Source organism: Lutra lutra, chromosome 4 (genome assembly GCF_902655055.1).
Source record: "Lutra lutra chromosome 4, mLutLut1.2, whole genome shotgun sequence".
Taxonomy (NCBI): Eukaryota; Metazoa; Chordata; class Mammalia; order Carnivora; family Mustelidae; genus Lutra; species Lutra lutra.
In genome coordinates this window covers 153377891-153401530 of record NC_062281.1, presented here as the reverse complement: position 1 = coordinate 153401530, position 23640 = coordinate 153377891, and the positions used below count along the sequence as shown (strand labels likewise).

Genomic DNA, 23640 nt, shown 5'->3' with positions numbered 1-23640 from the left:
GCTAGCATCCTCCTGGGGGTTTCCACACCTGGCAGTGACTTGCTGAACAGGTGGAGCCAAGGGCCAGGGAATCCAACAGCCAGGGAAGTGGGGAAAGGCCACTAACACAGGATGAGTATGACTGGTGTGGTGGGGGATGGGCAGCCAGCGCTGCCAACTAAAACCTTTGATAGCTTTCCATATGTCTTCCAATGTCCCCAATGTGGCCCACAAGGCCACCTGCTCTGCCTGGCAGAGACTGTGAGCTCCCTGAAAGCAAGAGCCTATTTTGGTCTCCACTGTGGCCCCAGAGCTTGGCACTATTCTTGGCGTTTGGCCAGTGCCTGGTAAGTATTTGCTGAGTGAATGAATAGAAAGCCTGTAGTCTTCCTGGATTTACTGCAAGTAAACTTGGCAGAGGATACAGTGCTGAAAGGAGAGAGAGCACTGGCCGACGGGTCTGGGGGTAGGATTCAAGTGTGTACCTGTCATCAGTTTGTTGCTTGACCATGCCCAAGTCCTGCTCTCTTGCCTCGGTTTCCCAGTCACAGAACTGGGGATTGGGAGAAGGTGGAGAGGAGGTGGAGAGAAAGCTGAAGCTTTCTGGTTGAGCTCCAAGCCTCCCAGGTCTTTGAGCTGCAGACCTGGCCCCAACCTCAGCCCTTGCACCCCTGGTGCAAGTCATCCATTTGGGACTGAGATGGTCCTATCACTGCTGAGTTTACTCAGCTCAACAACAAACCTGAGCATATCTTGTGTGCCAAGCTCAGAGCAGGACCATAGGGCTGAATCAGATGTGGTTCCTGCTGTAAAAATTCCAGAGCTGACTTATGACCCAGGGAGAGGAGAATAAATGTAACACAGTGGGTCGCAATGCCCTGAGAGCACTCCTTGCATAGAAGAGAGTGAATAATGACAATTGGAAGGATTTGACAAGATTCCCTGGAGAAGACACTTTTGAGGCAAGCACTTGGGACAGAAATTACAGGAAAAAGAGCCAGCAGAGGAATAGCACATACAAAGGCACAGAGGTAAGGCCCTTTGGGCAGGGAGACAAGTACCCGGTGGGGAGGGAGCATGGCTAAAGTGATGGGATGAGTTGATCACAGGCCTACCTCTAGACCACAGATGACGGATCTTCGGATCTTCGAGGAAGGGCTTTGTCCCAGAAGGCAGAACACAACAACGGCAGGTCTGGTCCAAATCCTGGCCCTTCCCATATTTATCTGTGACCTTGTTTGGTGGCTCAGTGTCCTCATCTGGAAAGTGAGGATTATAGTGCCTACTCCTCAGGGCTCCTGAGGAATTGAGTGAGCTTACATGTATGAATTGCCTTGCACATAGGAGATGGTCCTGAAAATGGGGTTTCCTTTCTCTCTTTGTCTTTTGGCCGGTATGCAGATACCCCTGAAAGAAACTCTAGCGTGTGTATGTTGGTTAATTATACAGTTAGTTATGGATGAGATTGTCAGAAAGAGTTTACTGGAAAGGTTCAATAGGAGTAGGAGGCAATGGAGGGAGAAATACACAAACTGGCGGAGAGGTAAAGTAAGGCAAAGCAGCACACTGGGGATCCTGGGGACATAGACAAAGTTCACCAGCTTCCCAATTTTCCCAGCAAACTGCCTTGAATTCAGTTTGTTTGGGGAAGTGTGAGCAGAAAGAGTTGCTTTTCTGGCCTAGGGAAGGGTACAGGTCACAGTTGTGGGGTTTGAAGGACATGGGGGAGGAGGGGACAGGGCTGTGGAGTCAGCTGCTGCACTCTGCTGCAGTGGGGGTAAGAGTTAGGAAGGAGAGAGAGGTCACCACCCACAGCAGTGAGCCATGGTGAGCCATGAGATGGAATTTGGGGGCTTTGGGGTGGTCTCACTGCCCAGACGTCACAGATTTCACTTTTGGTGTTAGAGCATTATCCTGATGGATATCACTGTGCCCCCACATGTTGGGTGACATAAAAACCCTTAACATATAAACCCTTAATGCTTTAGCATTAATCAGTTTATTAGTATTTTTCCAAACCTGTAAAATGCTGACAGTAAGTCTGAAGTACAGTGGTGGGAGGCTGGGCGGTGGGACTTTGGGCAAGCCATCCCCTTCTAGGTCGTCTCAGGATTCTCATCTAATGGGATTGGAGTGCATGATCTCTAAGGACTTCACTTCTCAGTCTGTTCTCCATCTGTCACTGGAGACATAAGAAGCAATGCAGGGGTGCTGGCTTTTCCCTGGTAAAGTTTGAGGGTCAGGGATAGGAGCAAAGCAATCGGTATTAACTCTCCAAAGAAAGGGGAAAAAATGAAAAATAAATCATAAACCATTATGGGGGTCCTGCCATCGCAGGTATGAACAACCAGCATTCCCAGAGTCTGGCAAGATCTTCATCTGGAATTTTAGGTTAAATTGGCTCTTGTAGGTAGAGCTCAAGAATCCAACTTGGTGTTTCTAAGATTCACTGGTGATTAGAGCCTAAGTCTTTGACAATAAAGTTCCATATCTAGAACTCTACGACTACGAGTTCACGAGTGTAAAATTCCAAGACTTTCTTCACTCTTTTGCGGAAGGTTCACGACCAGGTGCAGGTAGCACTTGCTGATGGGTGGGGAGGGGAACCCTAGGTTCTCCTAAGAACGGAGAAATGAAGCAAAGATTCTACTGGATGGGCTTTAGGTCAGGAAGTCTAAGGGCCTTTCAGACCAAGCTGGCCAAAGATGAGGACTGCTGGAAGACTGCTAGGCAGGTGGGCAAAAGGCCTGCGCGGCCACGTGTAGGCTGTCTTGCCCTTACCTGCTCACCGTTCAGCTTTGCCCTCTGCTCTGGAATGGCTTTTCTGGCTGTGGGACCTGGAGACCCACTCCAATCAATTTATGTAAAGGCGGCTTTATTATAAGGGTAGAATGTGGTTCACAGCAATCCCAAGACAGGATCTCAGGTCTCAAGGACTGCGCACTGGGACTAAAAAGCCGCCAAAACGGAAACAGTTACCTTCTGTATCTTGCATCCATCTTACTTTTCCTGTGTATTTGTACAATTCAGTGCTTCATATGGCAGCTTCCCAGTGGCCTCTCGCGTCTGCCCCAACCTTCCCTGGTCGCCTGAATCATGCCTTTGTAGCTCGGTGGGCACGCCACCCGACCCTCGCGTCTCAATCGCCGGGTCCCAACATCCCCATTCCCGGAAGAGGATCTAATTGGCTCTGCTCACCAGCCAGCCTATGGCAGAGCAGGTCCGTTTTGAGCGTCCAGTCAGCTGTAGGTGGGGCGGGGCTTCGTCGCCCTTTAGAGGGAGAAGGCGCGGTGGCCCCGCGGCCCGCTCCCGATGTCGCCGTCCTGCTCCATGGTCTCGAAGAGTAGCCGCACCAGCGCCGGCCGTCCCTGGGCCACCAAGGCCCGGGCCAGCCCCAGCACCTCGCCCGTGTGGCCGCGCCACACGCGCTGCAGCTCCTGGCGCAGGCGCGCCGCGGGGTACTTGCCCTGGGCACGGCGCAGCCACGCGTCCACGTCGCGGCCCAGCTCGGCGTCGCTCAGCTGCGCCTGCCTCCACTGCGCCAGCAGCGCCTCGAGCAGGCAGCCGAAGCCCTCGGTGTGGCTGGAGCCCGCGTCGTCCAGCTCCACCGCGCGCTTGAAGCAGGCCGCCGCGTTGGCCTCCTCGCCCTTGATGCGCAGGCACTTGCCGCGCAGCAGCTGCAGCTCGGGCAGCGTGGCGCCCAGCTCTGACTCGCCGGCCTTGGCCAAGAAGACCAGCGCCTGGTTCAGCGCCGCCTCGTCCACCGCCAGCAGCTCCTGCACAGCATCCACACCCATGTAGTAGTAGACCTGGGCGGGGAGTGGGGCGGGGAGCGGTGAGCCTTTCTCCCTGGGCATTCCGCTGGCATACTTGCTTTAAAAAAAAAATATTCCACTTGGACGTTCCCACCCTCCCTCCAACAGTTCTAGGCAAATGTTGGTCCCGCCCTGGGAAAAGGAGAAGACAGCGATTCCAGTGCCAGCCTCACCACTCTTGTTCATATAATCTTGAGCCAGGTACTCTCTGGGCCTCAGTCTTATCGCATGTAAAATGATGATATTGTCACCTCTTGGTAATCATTTCCTTGCGCCCAGAAGGCACTTTTGGATAAAGACTAATAGCCCTCACTTCCTGAGTGCTTTAGAAAGAGCCTGGCCCTGTTCTAAATGCTGTATGTGCATCTTCTCCTATAATCCTCACCATAGCTGTAGGAGGTGGGCAGGGTATCGAGTGGTGGGGGGTGGACAGCTATATTTCTCCCTGTGTCCTCAGTGCCCAGGCCTGCCTTGGTAGAGAGTAAATGGGTTTTTAGTAAGCCATTGGGTACTCAAGCCAAGAGGCTGCCTTACCTGGCCGATGTCCAGGTAGGTGTTGAGGCTTGGGCACACCTTGACCACTTCCTCCAGGTCGGCCTTGGCACAGGACAGGTGGTCCCTGTCAGGCATGCCCCCGAGGCCCATCTTGGCTCGCTCCAGGTCATGAAGGTAGGCTTTGAGGTGGATCTGCCGTAGAGAGTTAGTTCAGGGTTGATGCTCCAAGCAAGGGCTTCTGCCCTCCCTTCTACCTTAAATGATGCCGGTCTTTTTCTCCACAGCAACTCAGGGAAGTTCTGTGGTGGATAAGGCCCCTGAGACTGGGACCTAGCTCTGTGCCAGCAGTGCTAATGACACCTTTTCTGGGCCTTAGTTTCCCTGTCTGTACAATGAGGGGGTTGGATGAAGTTAAGAGTCCCTCATTCATTTAGCAAATATGTATTGAGTGCCCACCCTATGCCAGGCCCAGTGCTAGATACTGGGCATGCAGTGATGACAAGTGGCTATGAAAAAATAAACAGGGTGGTGGGCTAGAGGGGACTGGGGGAGGGGGCTATTCTAGATAGGATGGCAGCACTGATTTTGTGAGAGTCCATGTAAGCAATTTGGAAGGAATGGAAGGTGGCCCCAACATACAAGCATCAAATTATAAATGATTCTAGACTCTTACCTTCATCCCCACCCCTCCTTTCCCCCCATACTTGGAGCATTAAAAAAATCTAGAGGTTCAGAAGGGGAGGCATGAGAAGGAGGAAATAGGTAAAAGGGGTCATTGTTGCCTAAGGTCTTAATGCTCTATAGCCAACTGGGTGGGCTCTGGTTCCAAGAGAGCCTCATAAGGTGGGGGAGGGGGGAGCTCTGGCTTGGGAGCCAGTTGGACTTGGCGGAATTCCAGCCCCTCTCTGCTCCCCTTAATAGCATGTGATCTGGGGAGGATGCTGTTCAACCTCTGTGAGCCTTATTTTCCACATCTGAAAAATTAGTATGCTGCTCTCTTCCTTGGAGAGTGCCCATGATGACTGAGAGAACATACTCTAGCCAAGATCTAGCCTATGGTAGGTGCTCAGTTCATGCCTTCATTCATTCCACAAATATTGATCGAGAGCCTGTTATGGGCTAGCACTGTTCCAGGCACCCAGGATGCAGTAGAGAGCAAAACGACAACATCCCCTGCCCCCACGGAGCATATATTTTAGTGTGGGAGAGAGAAAGACAATATGCATGGTAAATGAATAGTATGTTGGGGAGTAATAAGCACTAAGAAGAAAAAATAAACCAAGAAAAGAGGACATAAAATGTTGGCGAGAGGTTGACATTTTTGGTAAGTTGGTGCTAGAAGCTTCCTTTCTTCAACACCTCCAGGAATCAGGGAGAAGAGCATTCCAGCCAGAAGTCATGACCCATACCTCACAGTTCAGGGAATGGGGTTTTCGAGAAGTGACTTGTCCCCCGTCCCAGAGTAATAGCTTGAGGGGCCAGATTTCAACCAAGGTCAGTCAGTCTGTACAGAGTGCTGACCGAGTAGAGGCTGGAGGTCATTGACCAGGTGGTTGTAGCGGGGTGCCTGTGGCAGGTGGGAGTCTCCTTCATTCTTTCACTCAGCAACCTTACAGAACACAAAACTGTGTCTCCATGACTCCTAAGCTCCTTTCCGCTGTGAAGGCTCACTCTGTGACCTTTGGTCTCTGGCAACACAGTCTAAACCCCTGGCCTGTGTTCTCTGATTCCTGGTGGCAGGGTGAGGCGGAGCCTGCAGGCTGACTCACCTTGGCCCTAGTGCAGTACGCCTGCCAGTTGAGCTCTGGATCTCGTAGGCTATCCAGAGCCATGTTGCAGGTTCCAATGGCCATATCCTGCTTTCCTAGGAAGTGGAAGATTTTGGCCAGGCGATTCAGGATGGTGGGGTGGTCCTTGGCTATCTCAATGGCCTAGGGAAGGGAGAAAGGGTAAGAGAAAACTATTTGGGTTATTTGTCTGACCTGTAGGTCTCCCATCTCTGGACAGGGACATGTCACTGCAATGCTCTGATTCCCTAAAGCCACCTGCCAGTAAGTTTGGACATACCATGGAACCCAACACTTTAGAGTACAACTCACTGGCACTCAACTCCCAAGAGCCCGACTCCCATGCTCTCTGCCATGTTCATGTGTCCTGTCCAGTGAATCCCTCCATACCCCAGGCAAACCTCTCTTCCTCGGACATACCCAGTGTATGCTCCCCCAGGGCTTTTGGAAGGAGGGTCAGAATCAGCCTTTTACCTCCCCCATACTTCTATAGCAGTGTTTCTATCGGGGCCGTAGCACCTCCTCTCTCTACTGTTACTGACCACTGCCTGTCCTGTGTGTTTCTGCCTCCAGGATAGTGAACTCCTGCAGGGACTCATCTCTGTGCCGGGGCATGGGATAGGATCTTAAGGAGGGGTGAAGGTATCGTGTTTGTTAAATTAGACACAACTCTCAGAATCATGAACCAGCGCTTCTATTCTGTTTTAAGATCTCTCATCAAGGACCTGCTCATTAATCTACCCACCAGCAAATATGAGGGATGGGCCCCATGCAGGGCACTGTGCTGAGTGCACAGGTCAATGGATATCACAGCGTGCCCGGCCTTCAGGAAAGACTTCAAAACTGAGCTAGGTGTGGGAACTACCACATAAGCAAGGTGCCCAAGAACAAGGCTTGAACAGTACTTTACAGTTTACAGTGAACTCTTTCAAGCACTACTTCCTCTGAGTCTCTCAATGACCTAGAAGGTAGACGACATCATTAACACATAATGAGGTTCAGAGATGGAAGTGACTTGCATAGGGTCCCATGGCCCGTGGGCAGTGCTGGCACAAGATGCCAGCTAAGCCCATCTACTTTCCACTATGTCACTGGGGGTGGGGAGGGACAGTGAGAACCTTGGCCTGAAAGGGAGAAGTCTGGGTATATCTGAGACATGGTGAAGAGCTTAGAAGATGGCTGGAGAAGCAGGCTCGGGGACTGGGTGTGGAGAGGTTCTGATTCTTTAGCAAAGAGGAACGATGACAAATATCACTGTTGTTTTAAATGAAGAGAGGAGGGAGAGCCAGGTCATGCACTTGGGGTGGTGGGACACCACCCAGAGAAGCAGCGGGTTCCAGGAACAGAGGCTGGGGCATCACACTCCATCCCAGTTTGGAGAGTGGGTGTGGCCAGGGGACATACCTTGCCAAAGCAGTCCAGGGGGTCCGTTCCCGAGTACCCGCAGTCGTGGATACCCATGGGGGTGGTGGAGAAGGTGTCCTTCCTCTCCAGCAGCATCCCGAGGTAGCACCAGGCTAGAGCTGGGGGTGAAGTGTGGGAGAGGGTGTCTAGGAAGCAGCGGGGTGGAGAAAGGGAGGGGGCCTACGAAGAGGAAGGGTCCGTGGCATGAAATCACTGAGCAAGGTGCAAGGTGCCTGTGTTCGGTGGGAAGGTGCCCGCATTCTGTGAGATGAACGAATGAGTATATGGGACAGAGGGTGAGAGAGAGAGAGAGACAGGATGTCCCAAAAAGGAAGACGATGCTAGAGGTGGGGACAATGACAGTGACAGGCAAGGCTGACGACAGGTAAAGGGGGAGCCAGGAAGCCCTACCTTGGTGGTGGGGGTCCGAGGACTTGAGCACCTGGCGGAGCAGGGCCAGAGTACGGTTGAAGGCGGGCAGCCTCTTCTGTTCCTCGCTGCCCAGTTCCAGGAAGATGCCATCTAGCCTGTGGCCAAGAAGGGGATGTGGGTGGCTGGCACCCATTCCAGCTGTCCCCAGGGTGCTGTGACCATTCCCCAGGCCAGTGGCATGAAGGGGAACTTGGGGAGCCCTTGCCACGAAAATGGACTCAGCCACCTCTTCCCCGGATCCCAGGCCACACGTCACCCTCCCGCTGTCCAGTCCCCGGCTCCCCAGCCTGACCTGATGAAGAGCGTTGTCATGGTGAAGTACCAGCCCCTTTTCTCCTCCATGGGGATCTAGGAAAGCAGAGGATGGCCCGTGGTGCTGTTACTGAGGCCCACAGGCCATTGTTCACAGATTCCCACACCTGCCCTGAACCCCAAGAAGCAGGAGGTACGCCTCTGTTGTGGTCCCGGATCTGCCACTGGTGGCCGGGTAACCTGGGGCGAATCACCTCACTTCTCTGTACAGGTTTCGATGAGATAACCCGTGCGAATGCCCTCTGTAAGGTGCCCATTACGGGGCAGGAGGAGAATACACTTCTGACCTCCATCTTGCTTTCCAAGCTAGGCTCCCCTCTCCCTGGGTCCCCGACCTGTGCCCTGGGATTCCCCCCCATTCCAGTGCCCGCCCGTCACTGGTCACCTTCTCTCTCCCCCACTGTCCCCTGACTTCTCCCCCCTTTGGCGCCACCCCTCAGCCTCCCTCCTTCCCGAGAAAGCCCTTTTGGGCTTGTTGATGGAGTTCAGCCGCAGCCCAGGACCCCCCTGAACGGTTTTCCCACTGTTATTCTTGCCAACCTCACCAGGCATTTAGACTGACTTGGGCACCAGATAAAATATTTATGCTGTTATTTATGGGAGTAGCTGCTGCTGCCTCGGGAAGGAATTTTAATGAAAACCAATAAAACCCCTAGTGCATATCCGCAGCTCTGTTTCGGGCTCTGGTCCCTCCCTCCGCATTCGTCTCCTGGCATGGATCTCCAGGCTGGATTCTGCACTCACCGCCCCCCGCCCACCACGGCCTCCTTAGCTCAGGATCTCATCATTCCTTCACCCCTACTCCCAGCACCTGGGTGAATGCACTCCAGCCAGCATTCCTGGGCATCTGTGGTGTGAGGCCCTGTGCTGAGTGCTATAGGGATGCAGCACTGCGTTGTACCTGCACCCTGGTCCAAATGGGGTCAAAACCTAGCTAGGAAAATAGGTCCAGGCATAAATAATAGAGCTTGACTGGGTGGCCGTCATGTGCAAGGATCCCGACACCCACCCTCTCAATCTCTCAACTACTTATTGGGTAGGTATCATCTGCCTTTTACAGATGAACATATTGAGGCTCAGAGGGGTTAAGGGACTTGCCTAAGGTCACACAGCACGTAAGTGTCAGAGCTGGAACTTGAACTCCCTTTGTGAGGGTCCAAAGCCCAGTGCTCTGCTTACACACCAGGTTTCCTGTAACACTAGTAAGAGGCCAAGTCTGAACAAGGCCATGAGAGAGATGTGGGAAGATGCACTAGGACGGGGAGGCCACTCCCAGCCAAAAGACTCTAAGAAGGTCTTGTGGAGGAAGGTCCTGCTGTCAGGTGAGTCTTGAAGAGCAGTGGTATTTCAGAGGGTGGGGAGGGGGCCAAGGACATTCCGGATGGAGGGCTTAGTGTGGAGACACAGGGTGCACCTGGTGAGCATGGAGCATGGAATGTGTGAGTGGGGCGTGGTGGGGAGCAAATGTCCATAAGTTATGCCGCAGGTGGTCTGGGGAGACTGTGGATGAGCTTGGAGGGAGATGAGAGAAAGGGGGTCCTGTGAGTCCAGTCTCACTGAGAGGTGTGACTGCCCATCGAGGCAGGGTCTTGACCCAGGCTCAGGCCAGAGCCCCCAGAGGAGTCCCTGCTAAGCACATTTCTTAGCCACTATTCATCCAGTACCTTCTCTGTTTGGCCCAGGCTGGGCAAAATGGGGACAGGAGAGGAAAGGCCGGTCCCACCTTTAGGAGCTCCCAGTCTGGGGCGAAAGCCTGATCATATCACAGTGCGAGCGGAAGGAAAGCCAGGGGTTATGGGAGGAAGTACCCTGCACGATACAGGAGTGCCCAGAGAGCTTCTAGAGGAGGGCTTGCTGGAGTAGGCTTCTCCAGGACAAGGAGGAACCATCCAGGTGGACACCATGAGAGAAGACAGCAGATGGAGGAACATTGTGTGCCTAAGCTCAGTTGAAGGTGAGGGAGCATGGCGTGTTGTAAGGGGCGGGAGAATGAGCCAGAGGGGGACATCAGGAGGGGCCCCCGAGTGCCTGGCTCAGGCCCGGGGATTCTTGTGCAGGGCAGTGGGAAGCCATAGAAAGGGAAGTGCCCAGATCCAGTGTGTTTTACACTCATACCACCTTGGACAGTCCTCCTGTCACATAGGTGGGAATACACACATGGGGCTTTGGCTGGGGACAGGGCTGTCCGGAGTGGAGGGCGGCAGTTGCCAACGGCAGAAGGCTTCAGTGGGGAACATTTGCTAAAGCAAAAGCCTAGGATGGGCTGCTGGATAACCGTACCTGGTCTACCTACACGGCACCTGGGACATAGGAAGGGGGACTCAGAGTCATGGGACCACTACCGTGGGCCACACTGGCCAAAGACTAGGACGTAATGTCAGTGTGTGATCGTGTGAAGTGCCTCAGGCTTCCTGGCTGTCTAGAGGGATGATCTCGTGACCTCTGGCCACATGCCCACTTTGAGGTTGGCTAAGCTGAGTCCTGGTGGGGAGAAACGGAAACTGCTGCCTCGTTCAGCCTTCCGACAAGGAGGTATGGCCATGAGTGCGAGCAGAGGCTCAGGCGGCCGACAGACCTGGCCATGTGAGGCAGGTGACCCCGGACAGATGAGTTACCTCTCGGAGGCTGTGTCCTTATCTGCAAAGGGGTAACAATATGGAACTCGCAGGCATTGTGCGGGCAGTGTCCAGCCCAGAGTACACGCTCCTTAAGTGTCAGACCCCTTTCTCCTGGCTTGGGTTAGAGCTGAGCAGGCTTGGGGGAGTCCAGGAGGCTGCGCTGTCCATTGGGCTCATTTCATATCCCTCCAGGGCAACGACCTCTCAGGATCCCAGAGGGGTCCTGGCTCACCCTGCTCTCCACTGCACCCCCCACCCACCCACTGTGCTACTATGGCCTCGGATTCCCTGTGGGGGTCCCATGCACCTTTCTCCCCTTCACAGACCCCCAGTGTTGGAGAGTCACGTGGTATCCTCAGGGATCTCCCTGTTCCTCTTGTTTGGCATTTAAGCCACAAGAAAGTAAGTTATGTGCCCAAATCATAGCTAGTACCAGACAGAGCTGACACCCCAATCATGCCTTCATCATCCTAGCCCCAAGCCTTGTCCTCAGCACTGTTTCCTTGATCACTCGCATTCTCCCTCTGAGAACACCGAGACCGCAGAGGTGATGCAACTTACCCAGTAACACTCTAGTTAGTATCAGGGCTAAAAACCCATTGGTATCCTTGAGTAATTCAAGAGCCTGGTTGTGGTTTGCACTACGCGGGCAATACTACCACCTGGTGGCGATATGCCTGAATTGCAGGGGTAACTCCAATCTCCTGGTTCCCTTCAACTTGAAGGCTAAGACAGATTTTCAGAAAAGTCGCTAGCTGAGTGACCTCTCTGTGACAAATCCCAAACGTAGTCCCTCCTCAGATTCTGCCAAAGAGTGACATTTGCAAGAGGGCTTATGGGGTTGCAGATTCGGACTGGAGTGAGTGGCCCAAACAGATCTAGCCTGAGGCCTCTCCTGCCATGAGCTTTAATCCTCTAACCCCGTGATGAAGCTGGTGGGCACCATGCCCTCTGCCATACGCTCCTGGCCGGAAAATGGGCTGTCTCTTTAAAAATCCTTCCGGTTGTAACTAAAGCAGCAGCTGAGGCTGTTACCAGGGGCAACCTGGCAAGCTACAGTGCGTTAAATTAAATTAAACAGGCCTCTGGTTCCCCTCTTCCCTCCTAGAGATGGGAGGGGCTGTTCCACCTCTCTCCTAGAGAATAAAATTGCCCTGAAACTTCTTAGAGCTGCAAGGCTCTCACTTCCAGAGTTGATAGCTCCCAGAGGCAAGGTGGTGGAGGCAGACTGGGAGACCTGGAGAGGGCTTCTAACAGAGAAGCAGTGTTCCCCAAGGGGCTGCTGGGTGTGGGCTCTGGGCAGCACACCACCCTTTCTCTTGTTGGGTCCTTCATAACCCTGCGAACTGGGGGTTCCGGGGTCTGGAGAGGGAGCCTGCCCAGGCTGCAGGCTGGAAGGGGTCTCACATTAGGTCACCACTCCATGGCAGATCGGGGGGAGGGAGCTGGGCAAGGCCCAGGCACCAGCACTGACCCTCAAGTGAAGTCCTCAGACCCTGGGACTCACTGAGTAAGGAGCAGCCCTCAGACAAGGGGTTCTCAGGACATTTCCCTGCTACCCAGGCCGGGGCCGCACTATTATCTCCCTCACTTGAGAGAGCGGGAAGGCTCGAAGAGGCAGAGGCTTGCCCACTTAATCTGACATTTCAGGCCAGGTTTCTCTGACTTCCAGTTTGTGTTCTTCCCACAACATCCAGCTGCAAGGGTTTGCACAGCGTTTACCCTTTACAGAATGGACGCACACCGATGCCATTTGGTCCTCAGACCATCCTGTGTGGACTGTAAAGTTACTCTCTTAGCACAGATGGGAAAACTGAGATGGGACCATGTCAGGGCCAGTGTAAGCCCAGACCGAAACCTGGAAATTGGCTCTTTCAAGAATTTCAGGAGAAGATCTTTTAGTATATCAATGAGCAGTGAATTTTTATGCATCTGCACAGGCTATAGAGAGACCTTGCTGGAAAATAATTGCCTTGCAATTTGGATGTTGCTCCTGATGATGTTGTACCCTCCATTTCTGATTCCTGAGAGCACAACAGTTCTCTTTCGGGAGAGGGAGGATTTGAAGGAGCAAAGGGCATGAACTCTCCATTGGGCGTTTCAGCACCTACGGGGAATGGATCCTCCCAGCAGCCCGCGAAGGTGAAATGTACCTGCCTCCTTTCCTGGGCGAGGAAACAGCCCAATAAAAAAAAAAAAGCCGCCACCCCGCCTCGTAGCCCTGGGTGGGAGTGCCAGGATTCAAGTTCACATCTGCTTCCCTCCAACGCCCCTGCTCTTTCCACCTCCTCACGCCGACCCTGTGAGGGCTGACGCTGCAGAAATCAAAGTCACGCGGTGGTAGGCCTCGGGAGCACGTTCTTCGGCACAACTGGAATGTCCTCTGTGACGACAGGCAGCAGCCTCCCTGCTCTGCACGCCGAGCCCCGCCCCCACCCCGCCCCCACCCCACCTGTGGGACGCGCACCAGAAAGGGCAGGGTTTTCCCTCCCCTCACCCAGCTCCAGTCACAGGGGTTGCGGAGATAAACAGGGATGGGATTGCCCATTCCTGCCTCTCCCTCCCCCCGGGGCTCCTGGAAAGGCCCCCAGCCCAGTCTGGGCCTCGGTTTCTGCGTCCACAAATGGGATGATCCCCACTTGGCCCTCCTGTGTCACAGGCAGGTTGGTGGGGGCGGTCAAGGTGACTGGTGGGAGGGGTTTGAAGGGGCGGCGCTGTGCCGTGGTAGTAAGCCACTATGCCTGCCTGTCCTGGTTTCTCTGGATGGTCTTCGTAGAATTTAAGATTTGAGCAGACTGACCGCAGCTTCCCATTCTCACTGCCCTTTGCAAGACGGCTTATGGGGTTGCAGATTCGGGCTGGAGTGACCTGATCCTAGGTCTGTCATGTCACCGAGGCGAGTCATCTTTCCCTGCTCTGGTTGCCTAGACTTGCAGAACTGTATGGAGCCACTTCTCTATCCCGCTGTCCTTAGGGAAGAGGGACCCTTTCTAGCCCTGGGTCCAAACCCAGCCCTGGAACCAGTAGAGATGGGTGGGTCTGAAGAAGTCTCTTGCCTTCTGTAGTAATAACAGTGATGCCCGAATGTTCTCAGTTCCTCCCATGCGGCTGTGCTGTGTGTGCCCTTAACATTCTTTCCTCCTATAAAAGAGATGGCTGCGCCAGGTGAGGCTAAAGGCAGGCTGGACTCTGGGATCCTACATCAATGAGGAGGGGAAACCCAGTTCTCAAAGTTGCTAGGTACAGAGGGAGAGAAGCCAGCCTCAAACTCAGAAATGTGAGTGGTTCCAAGGGCTCAGAAGGCTGGAGCCAGAGCCCAGGAAAACTGTCCCCCAGCCTGGGCTTTAAGTCCAAGAGACCTGAGTTCAGTTCCTGCCAGCCCCTCCTGGCTGTGTGCCCTTGGGCAAGTCACTACTCTTCTCTAGCCTCAGTTTGCTCATCAGTAGAATGGGCTAATACTGGTTCTGGTTTCCCAGCATTTCTGAGAGGACCCGATGAGATCATCTATGAAAAGCACATGAGTGCACAATACCTAGCTCACTGTCTAGGGTTATCCATCTCTTTTTTCTCACCGAACCCAATCAAATCACTCAGATTTGTGGGGGCCCATATGTGTGCCTCTTTGCAAGCACTATGGGAGGTGAAACCCTGCCGCGATCTCCAACTCTTCAGTCCTCAAGATACTGTCCTCCATGTTCCCCAAGCTGTGGTTTCCCAGAAGGTTCATTTCTTCCCCCACTTCTCTGCTTCTCAAAGTCCTTCCTGTCCCTGAGTCACTCTGGTCGCCACCTTAGTCCAGTGCTCTCACTTGACAGTGGGGGAAACAGAGACCCAGGGAGGGGAGGGGACTTGTCCACTGACCCACAGTGAGTTGGGGCAGGCCTGGGGCAGGAACCCCATCCTGGCCCCCAACTTGGGAGTGGGGTCCTCCCCAATGCCATTGTTCCCTTCCCAACCCTGGCTGGGGGCTAGGTGAGGGAGACCACAGGAAGGACTGGAGGAAACAGAGTGGGGTCTCTCTGGGAAGGAGAGACCTGGGGCTCCCTTGCATCCTGGCTCCTGGCAGCCCCATCGGGGGATGAGGATGGGAGGCCCGTGACCATCGATCTATGTCCCTGGGGATGGGCTTTCTGTCTGTGAGCACAGTTACTCCTCCCCCAAGCCCGTCAGGCAGGCACCACTGTCCCTATTTCACAGACATGGACATGCAGAGAGGCTGGGCAGCTGGCCCAGGGCACCCTGGACATTGCCAGCAGAGCAGGGATCCCCTCTAAGTTGTGGACTCCCACGCAGACCCCCTGACCACACTCACATCCGTGCATCTGCCCTGCACCATGCACATCGCCCCCCCCCAGGGCCCTGGGGGTCTCACGGCAGCTGTGGTGCTGGAGGAGATGGGGAGAGGCGGGGAAGGAAGGCTGAGGGAGAGGGGGGCCACATGGGAGGCCGAAACTCTGTAAGGAGGATAGTTCTTTACTCCCGGTTCTGGAGCTGGCCTTCCCTGTGGCTGCAGCAGTACAGAGGGTGTGTGTGTGTGTGTGTGCACGCGCGCGCGTGTGTGTGTGTGTGCATGCTCGCATGCATGTGTGTACATGCCCACGTATGCGCAGGGGCCCCTGGGGCTTCTGACCAATGGTGCCCTTGCTGCCCTCTCTGAGCCTGTCATGTCCTTGGTGTGATGTCAAATCACACTTCTCAACGGGCAGCGTGTCTGTGAGTCTGAACAATGATCAAATGCACTAATGAATATAAAATTCTGAACTCCAGGCCTGGCACCCCTCGTGCTATCCCCCCGCACCATAAGCAGGGGGACAGGCCTGCGGGAGTGCATGCATGCGTGGGCATGTGTGTGTCAAGTCACCGGTGCCGGGGCAAAGGGGAGACAATCAAATATACCGGAGCTAGCTTGGGACAGGGGTATTTTTTAGAGAAACAGAGGTTCAAGTTACCTTATTTAAAAAAAAGGGGGGGAGATTTGAAGACTCAAAGTCCAGTGATTCAGTGAAATGAAATTTAGTAACAGTTACAAAGACCTCTTGGGTGTCCCACCCTATGCTGAACACTGGATGGTGGGGGGCTAGAGAGAGGCCCAGGGCACAGGGAGAAGGCTGGGCCTTGACACAGCCTTCCATGTTCTCTCAGTCCTCATGGCCACCCAGTGAGATGGGCGTTAGAATCCTATTTTGCAGATGAGGAAACAGAGGTTCTGGGAAGTAAAATGACTTACCTGTACTACCGTGATGGAGAAAGAATTTTAACCCAGTCTGTCTACCTCTAAAACTCCTAACACCCCCCACCACCACCACTTTGAGATTTGTCACCGGGAAATCCCCCATGACTCTTTGCGTGTGCAAGCCTGCACCTGCGTGAAGGGGGTGATGGCAGGACGACAGAAATGACAGGTAAGAGCAACCTGCCTTCTCACATTGTTGTGACTTGCAGAAAAACAGGAGGGAATGAAGAGCTGAGAACAGGAGTAATAAACACCCCCTTACACACACACAGGCACACGTGCATACACACTGGGCTTATTTTTGGGTTACGGGCGAAATTATTAACTGTACAAGGTTTTCTCTGGTCATTTCAGTTAGCAGACAAGCCCTGGTTCACTAGTCCTTCTATAGCCTTTGAGCACCAGGGGCTCCTCCCTGCCTGAGACAGTCCCAGCCCCAGGCAGATAGAAAAATCTCTCCTATCGACAGAGTAGGATGGAGCCAGACCACGAGCTGCCCACCCCCAGCTGTCCCCCCATGGGTCAGGCCCTCTCAGCAGGAGTCCCACCACCTCCTTCCCTGGCCCTGACTCTGACCTGGTCTCTGCCCCCTTCCTTCCCACCCTCTCCCTCCCACACATAGCAACCCACCTCCTGTTGCCCGAAGCTTCCTCTGCCCTAGATCTCCAGGACACAGTCTGTGTACAAAATCCCTTACCACCCACCAGCCGTCTGCACTTAGTGCGCCCCCCACCCCCTGACCTCCACAGAGACAGCAAAGGCTTTGTTGTCAGACAGGGTGTGTTGGATTCCACTGCCACTTACTAGCTCTGTGACCCTGGGCCAGTTACTGAGCCCAACTATGCCTCAGTTCCCGCTTCTGTGACACAGGATCAGAAGGTTCTTGTGGGGACTGAGATGGAGTCTGGAAGACATGCACAGACGACGTTCACAGGTATTATGGTGTGTGAAGGTGCGTGTTGCGTGAAGGAAGGCTTCAAGGTGGAGGTGACATCTGAGCAGGGTTCTGAGGGATGGAGTCTACTTTCCAGGCAGGGAGGTATGAGAGAGCACAGCATGTTGGGAGGAGCAGAGGTGGTTTCTGGTTGCTGGGAGGTCAGAAGCAGCTGAAGAGGAGGGCGGGAAGCAGATTTCAGAGACCGAGTCAGCAGTTCCTGGGCCAGCTTGGGCTCCTCTGTGAGAAGCTTCTGGCTGCCCTCTTTCTAAGCCATTCGGCCTTCACTAACACTGGCAGGCTCTGCAGGTCCTCGCCCCAGGACCTTCACACACACCACACCCCTGCTGGGCGTGCCCTCACCTCGTTCCTGCCAGTACACTCCGGCTTCTTCCGGAAGCCTCTGTCACTCACTTGTGCTGAAAGGAAGTGTTCCTTCTCTGAAACTCAGTCATTGTCATTCTACCTCCAGAACTTAGACTGCAAACTCCAATATCTGGAGCGCTCAGGCAAGGGTAAATAAAAGAACAAATGTTTGCTCCTCCCTATGTCCATGAGCTTCTTAACGACAGGGCCTGGCACACAGTAGGTGTCCCCTAAATGTTAAGGTGCCGAGCACCTGCCTCTCAGACATGCCCAGGATTTGCCAGCTTATGGGCACTTTCATCCCGTGATTTGATCGGAGGCAGAGATCACTATGGTTAACATTCATGAAGCAGACGCCAAGACCAGAGACGAAAAGTGACTTGTCCAAAGCCACACCACAAAAGCATGAGAGCTGGGTGATTGAACCCAAGCCTCCTGCTCTAACGACAATGGAATCATCATTGTTACCCCAACGTGGCCATTTCTTAAGCATCTACTCTGTGCCAGGTGCTTTGCAGCCATGATCTCTTCCAAGTCTCAGATGAAAAATGGGAGCTCCAAATCCCCAACTTTTTCCTGTGATGCAGGCACTGACCAAGGCCGCATTGACCAGAGACCTGAGGACAGAGCATGGAGCTCGGTGCCGGGCCACTGCCCACCTAAAGCAGTCAGTTTCCTCCCTGAAGCCCTGGGCAGCGCTCTGCGTGACATTCCATCCTCTGGGGGTTGCTCATGGTGAGGGTAAGCGGGTGGGGAGGTCGGGGTGGGGGGTGGCCCCCACCATGGCTAGGCTGACCGGTGTCAGGGAGAGAGATGCTGGACCCTGTCTGATCCCTAAGCCTAAACCTCTGCCTCCATGCTCACCTCCTCCAGGAAGCCTTCCCCCAGCCTTCCTGAGAGCAGGAAGGGGCTTTGTGGACCATCCAGTTCCCCCTCTCTCTGCCCCCATTTCACATAGGGGGAAACCACAGCCCAGAAGGGAAGGCCCAGGAGGCCTCCTGGCTCCTAGCTTAGGGCCCTTTATGCCCTCCTCTGCTGCTGGGACCGCAGTCAGTACACACGACACTGTCCATGCCTCCTGCTGATGGCAGCAGGTATTCAGGGCCTCAGGCTCAGACTTTTAAACAAAAACCTGGGTCCCTATGGGCTCCATGGAATGGTCATAGCTACACCCCCCTCCCTGAGGCAGAGAAGACTCCCCGGGCCTGCCCAGGAGAGGCGGGCGTCATGTCCTATTTGCTGGCTCTGTGCACACTCTTTTCCTAGTGCTTTCCAAATGTCAGCTCTTTATTATGAAACCTACCAACTAAGAATGCCCTCCTCTGATGGTGGAGGGAGCCCAGGACATGAGGACCATTATTATCCCAATTTTACAGGGAGGGAAATAGAAGCTCTGTGATGCTGAGGATAGGCTGGAGGGGAGAGAACGTCGGGGAGTTGGGATTTGATCTGGAGTGTCTGACCTGGAGCCTCCCGTTTTAACCTCTACCCTGTGCTGCTCTGTTGAACTCAAGTCTGTGCCCTCCACCTGGCATTCCCTGAGGCCTGCACTCCACATTTCCTCTCTGAAGCTGGAAGGGGTTTTGGGTGGAAAAGGCTCCAAGGGAGTGTGCAGCAGTTTTGTGAATGGAGTCCTGTATGAAGGTGTGTTGTTATCTAATTATCACCAATCTAAGCCACTATAAAACATCATGGTTATCAGCTAAACCCTTCACGGAAAAGTCATGGTATTTCTCTGAACCATGGTTTCCTTTTCTGTAACAGGAGGAAAACACCCTCTGTCATCCAATGCAGTTAACCTTTGAGATGGCTCCCAGGGATCCCCATCTGGTGTTCGTGTCCTTGTGTAGTGCCATCTCTTTGAGTGTGAGCTAGAACTAGTGACTGACTCCCTTCTAGGGAACAGACCATAGCAAAAGTGACAGGATGTCCATGGGGCAAGGACCTCAGGGGGGCTTCTGGCCAACAGCCAGTGAGGAACTGAAATCCTGCCAACAGCCACACAAGGGAACTTGGAAGCAGGTGTTCCCCGCAACTGAGCAAGCCTTCAGATGAGAACACAGCCCAGAGGCACCCAACTCAGCCATGCCTGCATTCTTGGTCCACAAAAACTACAAGGCAATAAATGTTTCTTGTTTTAAGCTGGTAAGTTTTGGAGGGTATCTGTTATGCAGCTATAGGTAACCAATACACCTGGAGTTTTTCTACAGTGCGAGGTCTATTCTGCCCATACAAGTATTCAAGATATATTTATTGAGCACCACTGTGTGCCAGGCACTGTGCCTGGTATAGGGTTTGCAGTGATAAACCAGACAGATGTTATCTCCGCTCTCAGAGACCTCAAGGCTGAACTAAGGAGACAGATTTGTGAACGGACAGGGTGAGCAGTGCTGTGGGAGCCCAGGGCAGGCACCTGACCCACCCTGCAGAAGTCTGGGGAGGCTTCCTGGAAGAGGGGATGCCTGAGACAAACCCAAGACTGGGGAGAACCCTCCGGTCAAAGATGGAGCAGAAGGGCATCATAGAAAGAGGCCAAGGGAGTGGCAAGGTGAGCTGTAAGGAGAGTTGCCCACTGGGGGGACACAGGGAAGCAGGCTGTGGCAAAGCATGGCTGGAAGGGAGTACATGGGAGAGAGAAAGCAGAGCGGAAGAGCATGGAGGGTCTCAGGTGCTCACTGGAGAGCCTTGGACTTATCTGCCAGGCAGTGGGGAGTTACCAGGGGTGGAAGCAGCTAACATGGCCGGTAAGACTGAGCAAGGTGAAGAAAAGGCAGAAGGGTCAGGCAGGAGGGCAAGGACCCACGCAGGATGATGGCAACTACACCAGTCAGGCAGAAAACGGTGAGGCTGGGCTGGCGGAGAGAGGCTGGGGAGGCGTGGCTAGATCTTAGAGATATGAGCAGGCCCAATGGACAGGGATTTGGGGTCTAAGCAGATGGGGAAGGTGGGGGAAGGGGAAGAGAGAGGAGCTAAGAATGCTACCCAAGTTGCGTTGTGGGATTGGGTATGTCATTTACTTGGGCGATGTGCACAGGCGCATGGGCATGCGCTTGCTGGGAAAATCAAGAGGAGAAGGATGAGTTGGCCAACTCAGATTTTGCAGCGTTGCCAAAAAAGAAACTTAGGCAGACTGTCCCTCTAGGAAGCAGGTCTCCGCCCTAGCAGAGAAAAGCTACAGGCCGGTCTGGGAGAGGCGCCCTGGCAGGGCATTCCGGAAGCCAAAGGGCCAGGGTTTGGGGACAGTCTGGGGTGCAGGCACGTCCCTGAAGACGCTGGGGGCCACGACGCCAGCCCTCCCGACCTGGGGACGGGTCACCCACCTGCTGCGCGTAGCCCAGCGCCTTGTCGTACAGCGCGATGCCGGCGGCCAGCACCTGCGCTCGCTCCTCCCGGCTGGTGCAGCCCACGTCGAAGCCGTGCGCATAGCCCTGCTCCGCCAGGCAGCGCGCCGCACGGAGCTGGGGGTCCCCCGCCGCCTCGCGCTCCGCCTCCAGGCCCATGAGGCCCGCCAGACGCCTGGCGCACGCCTCCTCCTCTTCCTCCTGGCCCAGCCGCCCGTACACGTGCGCCAGGTTGGCCCAGGCGTTGAGGTTGCCCGGGTCCTCGCGGGCCACCTCGAGGAAGCGCTCGCGGGCCTCGCCCAGTTCGTCGAGATAGAAGGCGAAGGCGCCTAGGAGGTGGCGCACGGCGGGGCGCTGCGGGGCGGCCGCCAGCTCGAGCTCTTGCTGCAAGCCGTCCCGCTGCAGCTTCAGGTCCCGGGCGCGGAGCGAGGCCGGCGAGCGCGGCTCGAAGTTCAACTGCATCTCCAGGTGGAAGTGGCCCGGCAGGTAGTCCAGGTCGTCGATGAGGGCGTCCAGGTCCTCGGCCGTGGCCCTCCGGCTCCGCCATGGCAGCCCCGCGGCTCTCCGGGCTTCGCCCCTGCCCCGGAGGCTGAGGGGGTGCAGTAGCTGAGGCCCCCCCGGGGGAGCCCGGAGCGGAAGGCGAGGGACAGCGCGAGCGCGCGAAGGCACAGGGTCCTGCCGCCTCCGGGTCCTGGGGCGCCTCCCTCTGGTGGGAGGGTTTGAGCGTCGGGCCCTGGGAGCGCCCTGTGGGCGTGTCGGGCTTTCTCTGCTCAGTGGCTCTTAGATACCTGCATTGCACAACCAGGTGTGCCCGAAATACAGGTGCATTGTCAAGTGCAGGGCGCTAAAACCTCGGTGCATAGCGAAAGGCCTGTTTTTACTCTCTCTGCTCAGCTGATGCGGAATCAGGCTTAGGAGGAAAGGACTTGCCCAGGTCACAGAACTCAGGCTGTGCCCAAGCAGCCCGGAACCCAGCTGGCTAAACCCCAGGCGGGCCCTTTCATCCGTGGGCGCTTCTCCCCGATCTCTGCGTGTGCTCGCTAGTGACTAGGAGGGTGGGGACTGGTCCTTCCAACTGCCTGCGGAAACCCCCTCATTCTTGCTGCTTCTCCCGTCCTCTCCCAAGTTCCTGGGCTCTCCTTCCTCTGAAGGGAGCCTGCCACTTCTCCTTAGGCCTCCTTAGGCCCCTGCCCCACTTAGGATTGCCCTGACTCCTCTCTGCTCTGCATCTGGCCACTGTGGGAAAAGACTCTGGGGCTCCATGTGCTTGTTCTAATCCTTGTTCTTCATCCCTAATAACATGTGACCTTCATAATTGTGCATCACTTCATAATTTCACACTTCATGCTTTCCTCATCTGTGACATGAGGGTCACATTCTCTCCCCCCAGGGGTAGGGTAGATATCTGGGGTTAAACCTGGTAAATGTCACTCTGTGTAACTATCAGCTCCCACTCCTCCGCCTTGGTTCCCTCTCCATCCTGTATAGCACCTGTGGTCCTGCCAATCTCCGAGGACTGACACTGATTCCCTCTCTAGAAGTCCGGGCTGTGCTCCCTGCTGCAAGCCTGCTCATTCTCCAGGGCTTGGGCTGTGTAGCAAGTCCAAGCTTCTGAGACCCTCCCACCCCTCATTCCACCTGGGCAGGGCTCCAGACACCCTGTCCCTCCATCTTCTTGACAAATAGGCCAGCGTTTTCAAAAGTGGAAATAGAGCCAATTAGTAAACCTGGAAAAAAAAATGGACTTGAGCAATAAAAAGGTAAATTAAAAATATCATCCTGGTGTTACGTGTAATTTTACAATATGAAATTTAATACTTTTTAATAAAAAATTATTATAAATTCCTGGTGACTGTAGGGTGACACTTGGGCTCTGACCTTCTTGGGGGCATCAGGGACAGATTGCCAGAGTGCTTGGTCGTTTTTCCCCTTCTTTTTATTGCGGCAACATATACTTAACACAAAACTGACCATTTGAACCATTTTTAAGTGTACAGTCAGTTGCATTAAGAATATTTCCATTGTTGGGGCGCCTGGGTGGCTCATTTGGTTGAGCCTCTGCCTTTGGCTCAGGTCACGATCCTGGGGTTCTGGGATCGAGCCCCATAGCAGGCTCCCTGCTCAACAGGGAACCTACTTCTCTCTCTCCCTCTGCCCCTCCTCCCTGCTTGCGTGCTTTCTCTCTCTCTCTCTCTCAAATTAATAAAATCTTTTAAAAAAAGAATATTTCCATGTGGTGCAGCCATCACCACCATCCATCTCCAGAACTATTGCATTTCCCCCAAAGTGAAACTCTGTAACCCTTAAACAGTAACCTCCCATTCCTCCCTTTCCCAAGCCATTGGTAACCACCGTTCCACTTTCTGAATTTGAATCTCTCTCTGAATTTGAATACTTTAATGACTTCACATAAATAGAATAATATAATATTTGTCCGTTTGTGCCTGGCTTACTTCACTTAGCCTAATGTCTTTAAGGTTCATCATGTTGTAGCCTGTGTCAGAACATCCTTCCTTTTCAAAGGGGAGTAATAGTTCATCGTAGGTATGTGTATGCATTCAGTGGACATTCAGGTTGTTTGCACCTTGGCTCTAGGGAATAATGCTGGCACGGACAAAGGGGATACAAGTATCTGTTTGAGTCCCTGCTTTCAGTTCTTTTTTGAAGATACACCCAGAAGTGGAATTGCTTGCTCAGATCAATCCTATGTTTATTTATTATTATTATTATTATTATTATTATTATTATTATTTTTCTTTGCAAACTGTTATACTGTTTTCCATAAGAGCTACATCATTTGACACTCCCGCCAATAGTGCACAAAGGTCCCAAGGTCTCTGCATCTTTGACAATACCTGTTATTTTCTGTTTCACGTTGTGTTTTGTAATGGCCCTCCTCAGGCGTGCGTTTGACTTCCGATCTG

General features: G+C 54.0%; 1 protein-coding gene across 1 annotated transcript; it reads right to left on the bottom strand.

Moving 5' to 3' along the window:
* Nucleotides 1–1959: 1959 nt before the first annotated feature.
* On the bottom strand, nt 1960–21577 carry TTC22 (tetratricopeptide repeat domain 22). The gene is made up of 8 exons (XM_047724933.1): nt 21505–21577; nt 20696–21420; nt 8205–8260; nt 7892–8007; nt 7481–7599; nt 6059–6220; nt 4329–4481; nt 1960–3788 (listed from the first exon to the last, which is right to left on the bottom strand). The coding sequence occupies exons 1-8, from the start codon at nt 21575–21577 to the stop codon at nt 3252–3254; spliced, it is 1941 nt and encodes a 646-aa protein (XP_047580889.1). The 3' UTR covers nt 1960–3251.
* Nucleotides 21578–23640: the final 2063 nt, after the last annotated feature.